Source organism: Rhyacophila brunnea, unplaced genomic scaffold (genome assembly GCF_057557595.1).
Source record: "Rhyacophila brunnea isolate RB1 unplaced genomic scaffold, BYU_Rbru_1.0 scaffold_4, whole genome shotgun sequence".
In the NCBI taxonomy this organism is placed as follows: Eukaryota; Metazoa; Arthropoda; class Insecta; order Trichoptera; family Rhyacophilidae; genus Rhyacophila; species Rhyacophila brunnea.
The window spans coordinates 36,069,905-36,084,978 of NW_028233068.1; the positions used below are offsets into that span (position 1 = coordinate 36,069,905).

Genomic DNA, 15,074 nt, shown 5'->3' on the forward strand with positions numbered 1-15,074 from the left:
TATTGTTATTAATATCTAGAGACATGGGATATGTCAATATTTTTTTTAAATAAATCGTGTTGTGCAAAATATTTCTTGTGAAAATTAAAATGGCAACATTATCCCGTATAAAGTATAGAAAGTTGGTGTCATTGCGTCAATGTACAAGCGGCATTTCAAAATGGGAAGAAAATACTGCATTGCGGGAGTTTTAAAATAAAACATCTTTTTAATTTTTTCATAATGTTCGTTGTTTTAATGCGCATTCATTTTTCTCCATTAGAAAATACAATAATGATTCATTCTTAATAAACTATTATAATTATAGTACTACTACTATAAAGTAGACAGTAATTCAGAGAACCTGCAGAATGTCAGTAATTATTTAAAAATACATGCTAATATCCTTCAATATCAAAATTCACTTTTTCCTTTATTTGAATGAAAACACAACTGCAGAAGAAAGAAGAATAAAATTAGATAATTACTTAGTGTCACTTTCATCAATTAAATTCGGGCGTATACATCCCTACTTGTTCAATATTGGTAGATAGATGTTTAAAAATAATAAAATTTAGGTATATTATATAATATTACGTATGTTATATTTGGAATTATCTATAAATTGATGTGAGAAAAATCTTATTTGTAGACAAAGGGTACATTTGCTACATTTTCCAGCCACGGAAATATCTTCTTTTTTTCACAAATTGTAAAACCTAAGAGACCCCAAAGAGTGCAATTTTAATTTTAAAGACTGATGTTTATTCAGTTTATTCAGTTATTTGGTAATTGATCACTTTGCATCAATTAATGTTTTTAAATATTAAAATATTGCATCACATTTCCAGACAACTAATATTATGTTATAGTAATGTGTAAGTAGGTTCATTATTATGTATACATACAATATTCTGTGTGAAATACTTATTTACTTTTTATAATTATTTATTTATTTATATTTTGACCAATAATTATTTTATTTTTAGATCGAATATTCAGATATAGAACAATAGTTTTTAACAGCCAGATGTTCAAACAATGTCAAATATTGAGGAAATAACAATAAAATTTAATGTTTTTTCGGTATTTCATTTATTTTGAGCATTTATAGAATAGGTATAATTATTGATATTTTATGACGACATTTTAAAGCAATAAAAATTAACACATAGCTAGAGTCTCAATGAAATCACACTAGGTTCAGACGATCATCTTGCATTCTTGGAGCGAAGTCTTGAGGAGAGCGTTTCAGTCGCATGTTGGATGGCTCTGAGTCGCCTTCTGATGATGACATTGACAGCAGGTCGCAAGGAACCATCAACTATAATGAAAATAAAAATAAAATTTGACAACATTATTCGAAAAAATAAACCACATACATTCGGTCTAGATAAGTTGGTACAGTTTCAGACAGGCAATATGGCAAGCCGGTTGTGATTCTTTCTCTTCTATCATTATTTACACTACTCTTTCACTACACTACTGTCATTAGCATCATAGCCTGTTGTAATGCTAAACAGAATTTAAAATTATATATTTTAATATAAAATTGTATCCTAGCTATATGAACCAAACGTATATTATAATATACCTATTAGCACAAAAACACAGTAGTTATTTTATCACTATGTTTTCACTAACAACATTTACGAATTACCTACAACGATAAAATGGGGATTTTATAATAAAATTAATAATACTATTTTGTTAATCTAATTATTATTATCAACACTCCAATATGAATGAATTTTAATATAAAATACATCTAACTAAAGCATTATCCCCTAAAATAAATAACTGTTTTCTATAATACTCTAAGTACTCTGCATATCACCCCCAAGCTACCGTTTACTTGGGGGTTGCCCATAAATTACATCAGATGATTTTAGGTGCATCCTATATAGAGGTTGTGATCGAGAATTCTCGAGAAATCATTAACGAGATTCTCGAGAAAAAGAAATTATCACTAAGCGAAGCTGCCGAACACAACTGGAATTTCTCAAGAAAAAATGATTTTTCGGATTTTTTTAAAATTTTCCGATGCCGATGCGATTTTTAATGCCGATTTCTCGAGAATTCTTGAGAAAATAAATATTCTTTATTTGAGGAATTCTCGAATTTCGAGAAATGAAAAAAGTCAATTACAAGCAGGGAACTCAGAAATAATGGGAACTGAAATACATAACGGGTAAGGCGAAGCAGGTAATCGACTCGAGTAAGGAAGAACCCGGGTTAAACTTACACACGTGTTAAGAATACGTTTTACGTCGAATACTAAAAACTGCTCTCGGTTTATGCATTTACGCTCATTTAATGTTGGTGTATTACACACACTATTGCACGTGCATAATGCGTGCTTCATTTTCGTAAGATGCGGCGTATTGAATATAGACTATCGGTATTCTATTTATTATCTGTAATGTGATTACAAGCTTTTGTGCTATCGTCTCGGTACCGTACAGTACAATTTTATTGAGGTTATTGTATCATCTGCATCATTCATCGGTAAGAATATGTTCTATCAAAAGTCTACCTTTTCGTTCAGTGGCTTTCCTTGGAGAATATATCTCAACTTCTCCAGCTGGCAGGGGTTGGACAAAAGCTTGTCAATGAGGTTCAGCTCGTACATGTTTCCGTTGCCCATGCCATTCCTCTTTCCGTTCGTCCAGCCCCTGGAATACTGGAAGGTCTGGCCGGAGACTGAAGTCATGCTGAGCATCATCAGACTGGCGACCACGAGTGAAATCGTGACGTAAGTGTTCATTTTGGCTGCGTATTGGTTATTTCACCGGAAACTGTTGGAAGGGAGGAAAGAAAAAGTGCAAATATTGCTTCAGTATTTACATAATTTACATTATATATATTTCACTTGGGCTTTATATTTATACAAAAAAATACGGTGTGCGAAAAGAAAATAGAGAATTATTAGGTATATATTAATATTCAAAATCACTAGGTACTTATCATGAGAGCAAAAAGGAGATTGAGTTTTGGACAACTTTGTGAATATCTAATGTTTCTGTGTGGAATTTACTAATTCAGAGGCGTTAATTCAACTTGTCTTTTTTCTCATTAATGCATATTATATCATTTATTATTGTAATTTTGCATATTAAACTCATTTATTAGGTATTTTTCTTCCGCACACGTATAGATTTTTTGAAGTTATACTTCTTTAGGCGCATTTGGGAAAACAGATCAGAGTGTATTTTTGGCGTGGGACGTAGTTGCGCGCGCAAAAGTAACGCATTAATTTGGCTGGGACGGAAGTTTTGTCCGCCGATGTAACATAATTTATTTTGCGCGGCGATGTTCGGGTGTTCTAAATGCTGGAGGTTTTTAATTTTCAGCTGTGATATTGAGGGCTGTGGCTTCCGGTTGGGTAATGACTGAATGTTGCAATTTTTATTTATGAGTAAAATTATATGTCAATAAATAAATATATTTTGTGAATGTTGAGTTGGTAAATAATTCAAACAATAGCATGTTGTAAATTTACAATATTTAGACACTTCATACACAAAAATTCATATTTTTACAGTTTAGGATAATATTTGTCGTATATCCCATGTCAATTTATTTATTAGCGGTTTATAATAATTGAAGACAATAATAATTATTATGTTTCATCACAAAAGCCAATATCACGTGTCAGTTAAACCATTAAATAGGGCATAGGCTATGTTTTACTTTTGATTTGTAATAAATTATTATTGTTGACGAAAATAGTTGTACATAGTTGTCATCTGTTTAAGCAAATATGGTCGAAATAGCGGTTTGCTTGATTTTTCAAACACAGATTTTGAGATTTTTTTATTCCAAAGTAAGTACATTCTGCAATATTATTTTGTTTTGTTATTTTTTGTTATGTCATTTTTGTTACGCCAATTATTTTATATTACAGTAAATTTAGTCTAATCAAATTCGGTAGATATTCATGTCAAAAGTTTAAAAAATGTTATTGTATTTATTTATCTTAGGTATGTAGACAACAAAAAAATGGAACATATTCTATTTAATTATTTTCAAAAAAATATCAAGCGTTCCATTTCGTAAAATGTTATATTTCGAGCTCTGACAAAGAGCCAAGTATGTTATAATACACATTTGAAATTATATCTAAATTTGAATGTACTATAAATAAAATAAAATGTATTTATTCCCGTGGTGACATAAGTAGAAACGTAAAGTCAGACTTCTGGAAACGGTATGCTGAAAGTAAGAAAGTCTCTGCCAGCGTTTTACATGTGGCATTTCACACGGGGATGGTATTTGTATCTATAAGCATTTGATATTCAATTATTTACGTTGCGCGAGTTGTCTAGAGTTAGGTGACGTAATCACTCAGTTTTGATAGTATTATAAATATTAATATTGTTATCCGTCAATAACATAATAATAGACAGTAAGCCGTAGGATGAGGACCGGCTGAGACCGCTTGTAAGGACTTTGTAGGTATCCTTTTTTGTTTTACAAGTCATTTTGGTAAATTATTTTTATTATAATATGTCTATGACATCAAATTTAAATTCGAAAAAAAGGTAGGAAACAGCGATTTTGACGCAGATGATGAAAAACGATTCGTAATAAGATTTTTAAAAAAGGGCCTCGAAACGATTCAAAGACCTAAAATAAACAATAATCCTCCGAGGCTCGCGATTTTAAATTTCTTAAATCCGCGGGTGAGGAAATAAAGGTAAGACCTTAAAAAGGTCTCGATTTCGAATCTGTTCGGAATTTTTCTCTAGGATTTAAGAAATCATCTAGAATATAATGAAGCAAATATTATGGAATTCGAGAAATCACAAGCTCTAATCTCAGGGAAGCTCCACCATAAGTCACTAAAATATATTGCTGTTAGAAATGTTAGATATCTAAACCTAATCGTGCTGTAAGTCGACATGATTGTCTTAACCTTTCTTATACACTCAATTTTCTATGCAAAAAGATTTAATTTAACTGCCTGCGGGGCAATTTTGTGGATTTTCCATTTAACCATTTTACGTCCCGATAGTGTGGCACAAGAATAAGATATATATATATCGTTACACCATTCGTTCAAACCCAGGATTCCACGAACCTTGATTGGGAACTACTGCTCTAATGTCTAAATGTTATTTTTAATTTTTAAATAGGAATTGATCAGCTTTTAAATGAATATATTTTAAGTTCATATGTTTCGATTCCCAATAATATGCATTGTTGACTTTGGCACCCGTGGAGCGGAAATTCGGAAAAAGGTTGTTGATTATAGATATATTTTCAATGTGAAACTATTAAAAGGAAATAATAATGTGTTATATGTAAACACGTACGTACATAGATATTTTTTTTAGATAAAAATGAGAGAGTTCTCTGACAGTCTTTTATTATTTTTATTATTCCACCGATAGAACGGTTCGTCGGTTTTTGCAATCAAAAATATTTTCACCAAAGCTGCTAGATGATTTTCTACTCTAAATATTTTTATATTTTCACAGTTCTCTAAATGAGGCAGTGATTTTAAACGATTTTTCGATAAACCCCGATTACACTTGAATATTATTTCAAGTTCCTTTAAGATAATTACTAAAAATATATAAAAATACGAATACCATACAAACGTGACGCGATGCGGCCAAAATATGTCAGAGGCTTGTCCTCAAACTGTCATCAGCGGCGATTATCTTTGGCGACGATGACGCAATTGATTCTTTATATATTTTAAAAGGGGCCTCGAAACAGTTAAGATCAGTCATATAATTAAGTATTAAAGTATACCAAAATCCTATTAATATATTTCTCAAAAAATGAGTACTTATAAAATATTTCCCAAAGCATAACAAAATCCCTGTAACTAACATCAAAATTATCTGTAACATGACCACATACAGACACGTACTTTTTTTCAGAATTGAATAGGTATAAATCCCATAACCCTATATAGTAATGTTTAATAACTCTTGCAATGAGTGGTTAACCATTGTTATACATTACAAATTTAGGTATATTAATCGCAATTTAAATTACTCCCAGATCGTAATCCGTAACACCGACTTACCGATTCAATGAGCTAATTTTGTTCTTTACGTAGAAACTGTTTTTGGTCACATATAATACAATGTACGTATATATTTTGTTTTGATGATATCTTCAATAATTAATAACGTTTCAATCCAAAAATGATGATCATTCAAATTTACATTCATGTCGTTGGCTTAATGTACTAGCTTGACTACTACAATATTGAGACTTTCTACGTGATTCTAATTATTATTATTATTGTAACAGGTTTTGTTACGATCGATCCTCCATATTGTATTGATTAATAATAATTATTATTACACCCTCATATTGCCTACGTAGTTCTATAAGAAATAATTGATAATTTAATATGATGACAGCCTGTAGGTCTTTATTGCTTTCTAGTGAAATAATTGTTCTTAGAACAAATTCCCACATAACAATACTATACTTACCTACTTTATGAAAATATACACTACTAGACAAATAATATTTTTTATCACATTCTAATAATGAGAACAACTTTTTACAAATATATTATTTTCAGAAAACTTATTCGATTTGTTTACGTGCATAGTTTGATATATGCACATTTATAATAAATATTCAATTATTTCATTTTATAAAAAGTTTTTTTTAGTATATTTTTTGAATAAGTAAACATAAAATACCTACAAAGTTCAAAGCCGAAACTCGTGTATATTAAATATCATGTGTAGGAAATTTTGAATGAAATTTAAATATGTTATACCAATTCACGGAGTCCAGTAGTTTTCCCCAGGCAGAAATAATGCTTTTTCGGCGTGATCATTAATTACTTATCCAAAGAGAGTTTTCAAATCGACAAAGTTGTGAATAAAATTAAACATTTTCACAACGAAATAAAAATCTACGCTTCCATCGTTTTCAAATAATTTCCTTTCACTGTGAAAGATAAAACATCTCGCTCGTATAGTTTGATAAAAGTACAATTTCTCAACGTTTTTCTAAGCTCGTATTCTTATTTGTCCGATGGTTGTTTGTCCGGTACAAATCTTGCAATCGATTTTTAACTAACTTCCCGACTAACTAGACATTTGAAACTTTTAGAATATATCAGAACACGATGACAATGCATTTTTTAAATACTTTTAGCCATCTTTAAGTAGAATTGAATTCATTTTCACTTAATTCTGTTTTGTATGAAAAGTTATTTCGACACCATTATTGGTTGCTAGGGGTCTGGGGTCCTAGCAACTAAATTATTAATATATACGTGCGTTACTATGGAAATTAATATGACATGTAAAAATGACATTTCAGTATTATTTCTATCCAGTACAATTTTTTTTGATCGTTTAAGATAATCAAGTCAAGTTTATATGATTCAACAGAAAATTTAAAAACGTTTAAACGTTTTCTTCTTAAAAAAAATCTTTTTATCTTGTAATTATTTGCATCTAAGCCTAAGCGATCCATATGGGTCGCCATTTTAAAACAGCTAATCAATGGTTGTTAGACATCCACCCAAGCCATTGGGCGATGGTTCTGAATCAATCACACATTAAAAAACGAGGTGTATTTTTTTCATCAAAACTACGTTTTTGTGGAATAGTAAATAAGTATCAAAATCACGTAGATACATATAAAAATAGTTTTTAAAATTTCCTAGCTTTCACTTTATATCAGTTATTAAATAATTTGCTAATGTGAAACATTTTATAAAATCAATATATAGTCCTGTTACATAGTGTGCGAAAGGCATAATATGTATAATATAATACTTGATTGGATGTTTGATCTAAAATAATATCTATATTTATTATACAAGTTGTGCGTATTTTAAGCCATCAAAGAATATTTTAATGAAAAAACTCTTTCATAAAAAATCTTTTAGTAGGTACATAGATAGTAAATTATGGCCACTTATTTTAATTAACAGCTTCTTTCAATAAACCACTGTTATCTATAATACCAGACTAACCAGCAGTTACTCATCATATATTAATATGACATTTCATTAAAAACACCTAATGAATGAATTAAAAAAGAGATAAATGAAAATCATGCAAATAAATATTTTAAAATGTGTCAACTTACCTTTCAATAAAACGACTAAAATCAACTTGAGTCTTAAATATTTTTTTAGGAATATATAATATTTTAAAATAACACAATTAGTTCTAGAAAATAAATTATAAACAGTTTTCTTATTAGATCAACTTTTCACTCTTCACTTTTGTTGCTTTCTCTACGAAGACCAGAAGGAAGTGTCTGTTTTCTCCATGGTACGCCGAGCCTTATATATTAAAGAACAGGGGGTGGAAATTTTCAACCCCTTCAAAATATCCCCATAGACTTGCTTAGCTTTGAACAGCGCAATACAAATTTCGAGGGGGCGAAAAACGGTTGATATTATTTTTGTATAGAAGAATTTTTAATTTACCAAAACTGGTAAACAAAACTTTGCTTAGTAAGTGTTTTGGTATTTAGATAGAAACTTTACATTATTTGAATTAAATTTATGGTCAGTTATTTTAATTTCATTATATCACATTATTTATCTTTCATAGATTTTTTGTAAATATGTATTGTAATTATTAGAAACCTTAAATAGGTAAATGCAAGGATAGATTAAGGCCAATACGATTTTAATATTGGTACCTGGAGTGACGTCCCGTTGGGGTAGGCACATTGAACGTCGCTCGGGGGCGGCAGTAACTCGAAGGGCGGCAAATCGAGGAGAATCATTAGCCACACATAGAAATAGGTACCTAAACTTAGTAATAACGGAAATATCTTTCCATTAAAAAAATCAGCTCACTGATTGGAAATAAACTTTATTAATTAACAAAGGTTTAACAGGACTGTAAATATTACCAATATTGATTACGCATTGAGTTTACGTGGCAAACTTTAATGCCTATTATTACCGGCGTAAATATTTAAAATAATATATTCGTTAACACGTGTTTAATTTTATGGCAAATTTTTCCACACTCGGGAATCGTACATCTTAACCACATCCAGAACGTAACGCATTTCCCATTACTTCTGTGTTGCTCGGTAACCGCGATATTTTTATTCTTTGATTGATTTTTTTGAAATTTTTTTAATATTGTAAAAAATGCGTATATTTTTAATATTTTGGTAATTTCTGGTGGAGCGACCACCTCATCTGCTTTATGAAAAACCGTCACTGTTTAAAGTAGATGTCAGTAGCGAAGGGTGCAGGTAGCCTGTTAAAATTCGACATAAGTAGTGCAAACTAAATGTTGTATTTCAGAATATAATGTGCAGATAGTGTTTGTTAGTTTTTAAAATTGAATGAAGCCCTGTCTTATCCAAGCCATAGTAGATAATAGTAAAAAAAATCTTTTATCTATAAAAAAATATCTAAAATTATGCCATTAAATCATACATAATTTTAGATATTTTAAAGATAAAAAAATATTTTTATCTATTATGGTTTGGCTTAGGCAGGGCTTATTAATGAATTAAAAAAAAAACTATCCAACATAGTCTGTAATATTAATATGTATTCTTAATTCAACGAAAACAAATAAGTATGTCTGTAAAAGTGTACATTATTTTTGTCGGATCGCCCATAGCATACCTAAACTATTATGGTTTGGCTTAGGCAGGGTTTAATTGATTTTTTTATACTATCCAGCAATATCTGCAATTTGTATTCTTATTTCAATGAAAACGAATAAGTATGACTGACAAAGTTTAGTGTGCACCATTTATGTCAGATTTTATTAGCCTACCTCCACCCGTCGTCACTCGCTACTGGTAGATATCATAATATGAGCGATTCAACTTCTTTGCACGTAGGTACTTATCACGTAGGTGTATAATATACCTATTATTCGTAGGTATATTATACATTCTTAACTATCTCTCAGAAATTTCTCAGGAAATATACTTAATAATTGGTATATTTATATCTATTTTTTTTTTTAAATAAAATATACTTTATACTGAAAGTGTTTATAACTAATTATTGTATCCACTAACATTAATGATAATAAGAACATCATCCTCTCCTTTCAATATTCAAACACTTTTCTGTAGCGACGGAAACCATGTCAGAGCGAAAGATGATTTTTCTTTCTTTTAGTTTGACTTTGACGATACATTGAAAGTATTATAAACCTTTCAGATTAATGAAAAAACTATTGAACACCATTTTCTCTTATAAAGCTATATTATTATCACTTTCATTACATTTCAACTTTTAAACAGATAATCGCTAAGCACAACAATCGATAAGCATTTTATCATTTAGTACTGTAAAATCAATATAGGTACATACACTGCAACCATGGCACCCACAAGGATAGGGCTGACAGGTCTCCAGCCTGGGGGCCCGGGCATAGGAGGGGCCCAGCGTGGTGGATCCACCAGCTAAGTGAGATTAACACACATAAAAAATTTACTTTAATAGTATAAAAAGTCGCCTGCGGCGCAACTTTCCTTCGGTGCTATTAAATATTTTATATATTATGTGGTTGTGCGTTGCAATTTGATGTAATATTATGATGATTTATATCAGTACTTACTTAAATGATAATTCCCGTGTATAATTTTGGAAACACTACTGTAAGTGTAGACCTCCACACTGCCCTTAACCTTGGCGATAGGTAGGTGGGCCTGCTAAAGATCCTGATCTGAAGGCCCGCTTCATGATGTGGGGGGGGCATGACTGCACCAACACACTTCGTCAGAATGTGTTTAATTAATAAGACACACATTCTTTAAAAAGTATCAAAGTGTAAAATATCTTGCAATACTTATAACTATTGCTGTATTTTCATGCTCGGTAGCATGAATGGTTTCTCGCATAGGGATAAAAATCTCCAGTGGGCCACCAAAGTTGTCAGTGTCTCCGGCCTCCACGTCTCTAAAACCACACACAGTAGTAGTCAAACCCATCTACGGTAAGTCAATTTCAGCTTTTTGAATATTTTAACCATGGGCTACTTATATGAATGCATGGTAAGTAGGATAATTACAAAGTTTAAAGCCGTGTACACACAGTAAAATGTTTATATGTAACCTCATAAAATATATAATCGGTATCATTATCATAATTTATTAAACCGTCAATTTTTTTATTTTGGTTTTTTCTCGAACAAGTTCATTTTATTTCTTTATTCCGAGGTTAAATGGGCGAGTCGAGCTGAGTTGCCGTTTTATTATGTTGCCAACTCAAGTGTGTATTCAACTTAACTTGAATGTGTCAATACGGCTTCCCTAAAAAATATTATATTTCACGTGGATTGATTTTGAACAATTATTATGTGACAAATGGCTATTACACCGAAGGTCGAATGCCTTAGAATTGACCGGGATTCTTGATTTACTGCTTTTTTTGTGTTTAGTCAGTGGACATCATTGTGTGTAGCTATTGTTTTTAATTTCCATTTTTCACGAAACTGTTGAACCCTATTTTGGAAACGTTGGCCTACAGCAGAGATCAGCAACATTTTATCAGTAAAGAGTGTAGTACAAAATTTTAAAATCGAAACAGGTATGTACATACGTATATATATTTGTACAGATTTAAAGCATAAAAACTTTTAAATAATAATATTATGTAATATCGCGCAAGAATTTTTTTTTTTGAATTTGCATTGCAAATAATTATTTTTTTACTGCATGTAGAATGGTGTCAGATTCTTCTGGCTGTATAGATTCATTTAGGTGTTGGTATCGCTACTTTCACATGACACTAACACTGTTATAAAGTGATTTCGTCGTGAATGCAGTAGAATATGTCCTTCCTGTACGACAGTGTTTCCCAGCCTTATTTGTGCCATGTCCCACTTCTATGCTTCAAAAATCTTCATCCCCCTTTCAAAATTTTATAGTTACTTAACAAGAGAATAATGAATGTATTGTTGATCTTTTTTCATATTTCTGCCATTTTTCAGTCAAAATTATAATGGAGAGTACAAATTTAACAGTGCTGCCATCTTTTTCTCGGAAAGTCAGGGTTGCAATATCAAAAAAATATTACGAAAATGCGTTTTTCCACAAAAAAATGTAACAAATAATATCAACGATTTGCACATTGCCCCCCGGTAGGGCGTATGCCCCACGTTGGGAAACACTGCTCTACGACTACGTGAATACTTATTAGAAGTCAGGGATTTTAAGAAAATATGACGTTTTTCAGATTATACAAGATTTTAGTGAATAAAATTAAGAAAATCTTGCATTTTCCATATTGAATGGCTTCTTTTCTTATCTCGTCTGCAGTGGTGTAGTGAAACCAGACGGTTTTCATCAATAGTAGGTATATTACACGCAATAGTTTTGAGTGACGTGAATAAAGACAATTATGACACTGTTATTTTTAACTTAGAAACAATCGAGAACTAGTAGACTAGTAAACTGAAAATGACTAATCACTTCAATTCTTAATCGATTATGGGGAAATGTACTAATCGTTAGTATCAATCCCGCCGCTTCGATGTTTTTTGTCTAGCGATAATCATTTTTATTGCAGTTACGAAATTTTCGGTAATTCTGAAAAAAGTAGTGGACGGCAGGGGTGGATGGAACTAGGATGTTTTAAAAAATTGACCCGTTACTATTTCATTTACCACTATACCACTGGTGGTCTGTCATATTTTTGTCGACCAGCGTTGGAAACATTGTTGAGGGCGTATCAAATATCACCCGAAGGCGCTTTGGCGCTCGCGGGCCCTATGTTGTCGATCCTTGGCCTGAATAATGGAAAATTGATTTTCATTTAATCGATATGCTTTTACTTTCCTGGAGTATATAAAGTCCGCTTCTCGTTCAAACTGAAATATTTCCATCTGCGAGAACAGGATTATTAATATTAATCATTACAGAACACTGTATCCGATATCGTAGTAATTATTAGTGTAGTAATCGTATGTAGGTACCTATAGTATATAGTTTACCTACTGTTATAAGTTTTCCTAGCGAAAACGTTGAATGTCAAGATGATTCTTCATCTAACTAAACATAAATTACCTACTGAATTAAATTTATGCCAGTCAAATATAATATTAGACAGTGGCGAATACTATGCGATTATTGAAAACCAGTTTTTTACGAAAAATATTTTTTAATTTCATTTTGACATATTTATATACCTATATATATTTAATCACATATTATCATCATATAAAAATAATGAATTTAATTTTCCACCGACACCTATCGTATAATTATGTAGGATGTATTATATAATAAGCACCATCAGTCGAAAGTTTAAAAAAATACGTCACATCGCGTCTTCTCTCTTCAATATTGTATTGTATGGATTATTAATGTATGATGAATCCGGGCGTTTTTTGTATGAAGTTTATGTCAAAACGATATGCTGCTAGAGCTACTAAGCCCAACACATTTTCCCATAATATCATCATTTATGCCTCCACGTTTAAAATAATTAATAATTAGTTAATTTAAAAAAATAATATCTATGGAATTCAATCACGATTGTTTTTATAAATAATAATTTATTTCGTGATTTTTATTTATCAATTAGTTCGGTCACAGACTAACATAATTTATTCAGTAAATTATGTCAGTTGAGATCTGATATCGTCGCTGAGCTATTGAAATTTCATAAATTTAGTGTATCATTGTCATAGTGTGTACCTTTTCATCAGTAGTAATATCGGATTATCTTCTTATTTCCCGTAACCTGACAAGTGTGGTTTCTCCGCAGTCTACCTCTTTCCAAAGGTCACCCTTCGCCACTGATATTAGGTACCTATGTACCTAGCTATGCTATAATAGCATCAGCGGGTATTCATTAATAATTATTACATACTTGTATTTGCATAGGTAGGTACAAATTGTTCTTTTTTTTTTAAATCCATACTGAATTGGATAGAATAAGATACTCGGTTAAGATATAAAATTGTAAAAGATAATAATATTATGATATGAAACAATAAGTACCGAATAAATATATCGACCTACGATACGATTTCATAGATTGTAAAGTAGAGTATTTATAGTAAATTTATAGAATTTTACAAAAATACAATATTACACAGTGAAACCTAAGTATAAGTTCAATTGAATCCCTATTTGGCTCTCTCAAAATAGGCGAAAAGTATCTCAAATAACACATTTATATAGTTAACCATTACTATGTGACATTTTATCTAGGTATGTTAAGTGATGATACTATCAAACGTTCTACTAGTACACGAATAAACATCACACGTATTTAAATAAAACTCTAAAAAAAGTCAATACTTTCAAATATCTAATTAATTGTGCTAATTTTTAAAAGTTGTACGAATTACCTCTTTGGCAAATAGCTGATCAATGAAAATTCCATTCAGCTTGGAAGCCTTTCTGACTTTTTTATCTGTCTTACTTATCATCTACTACTTTCTTACAATCTTACAATCTACTACTTATCATTTGTCTAATGCACAGCTCCCTGGTCTAATTGGTTTAGGCCATTTTTTCATCATAAATATACATTTGAACTAATTACATGCACATTACATGAAACCTCATTTATTTTATGAGTATGTATAATATATTATATACATTGTATATAATATAATATTTAATATATACCTGCTAAGTATAAGACGTATATAGGTGTATATACCTACCTATCGATATCCGGCTATTATTAATATTAAAATTTTGGGCTCCATTACGTGTTTTAATCCTTTTTCTGCACTATTGGGAATGAAAATTTCTTATTTTTCTTTTATATTAGGACGTTCAGTTGTATTCTACCGGGAACCAAAATGTGCGTAAATTATTTAATTAATGCTGTAAATATTTGGAAAAAACAAGCTTTAATCCCGTTCTCCGTTGGGATTTCAAGTTTCAAATTTTAAATGGTAATCAATGCAAAACGTCCTTTCCCCTGTTTAGCAGGTTAGCTTATACTTAATATTCCCCGATTTTCGTTGAAGGCACTGATTTTATTTTGACCTAATCGACTGGTTGCGCACAATTTCTAAGAATGTTTTAGTTACTCTACGTCTCAAAGGATAAAATTATTTTACGTGGGTAGGTAGGTACCCAAATTCTTATTTGCGATATAAATTTTGTGCCTAATTACCTATTTTCATAAAGCAACTCGA

At 30.8% G+C, this 15,074-nt stretch overlaps 1 protein-coding gene across 1 annotated transcript; it reads right to left on the reverse strand.

Annotated features, from left to right (window-relative positions):
• Window positions 1-335: 335 nt before the first annotated feature.
• Window positions 336-8,201, reverse strand: Crz (Corazonin). Its single transcript, XM_085954303.1, has 3 exons — window positions 8,065-8,201; window positions 2,516-2,777; window positions 336-1,303 (listed from the first exon to the last, which is right to left on the reverse strand). Exons 2-3 carry the CDS (start codon window positions 2,744-2,746, stop codon window positions 1,172-1,174), a joined length of 363 nt encoding a protein of 120 aa, XP_085810429.1. The 5' UTR covers window positions 2,747-2,777; window positions 8,065-8,201; the 3' UTR covers window positions 336-1,171.
• Window positions 8,202-15,074: the final 6,873 nt, after the last annotated feature.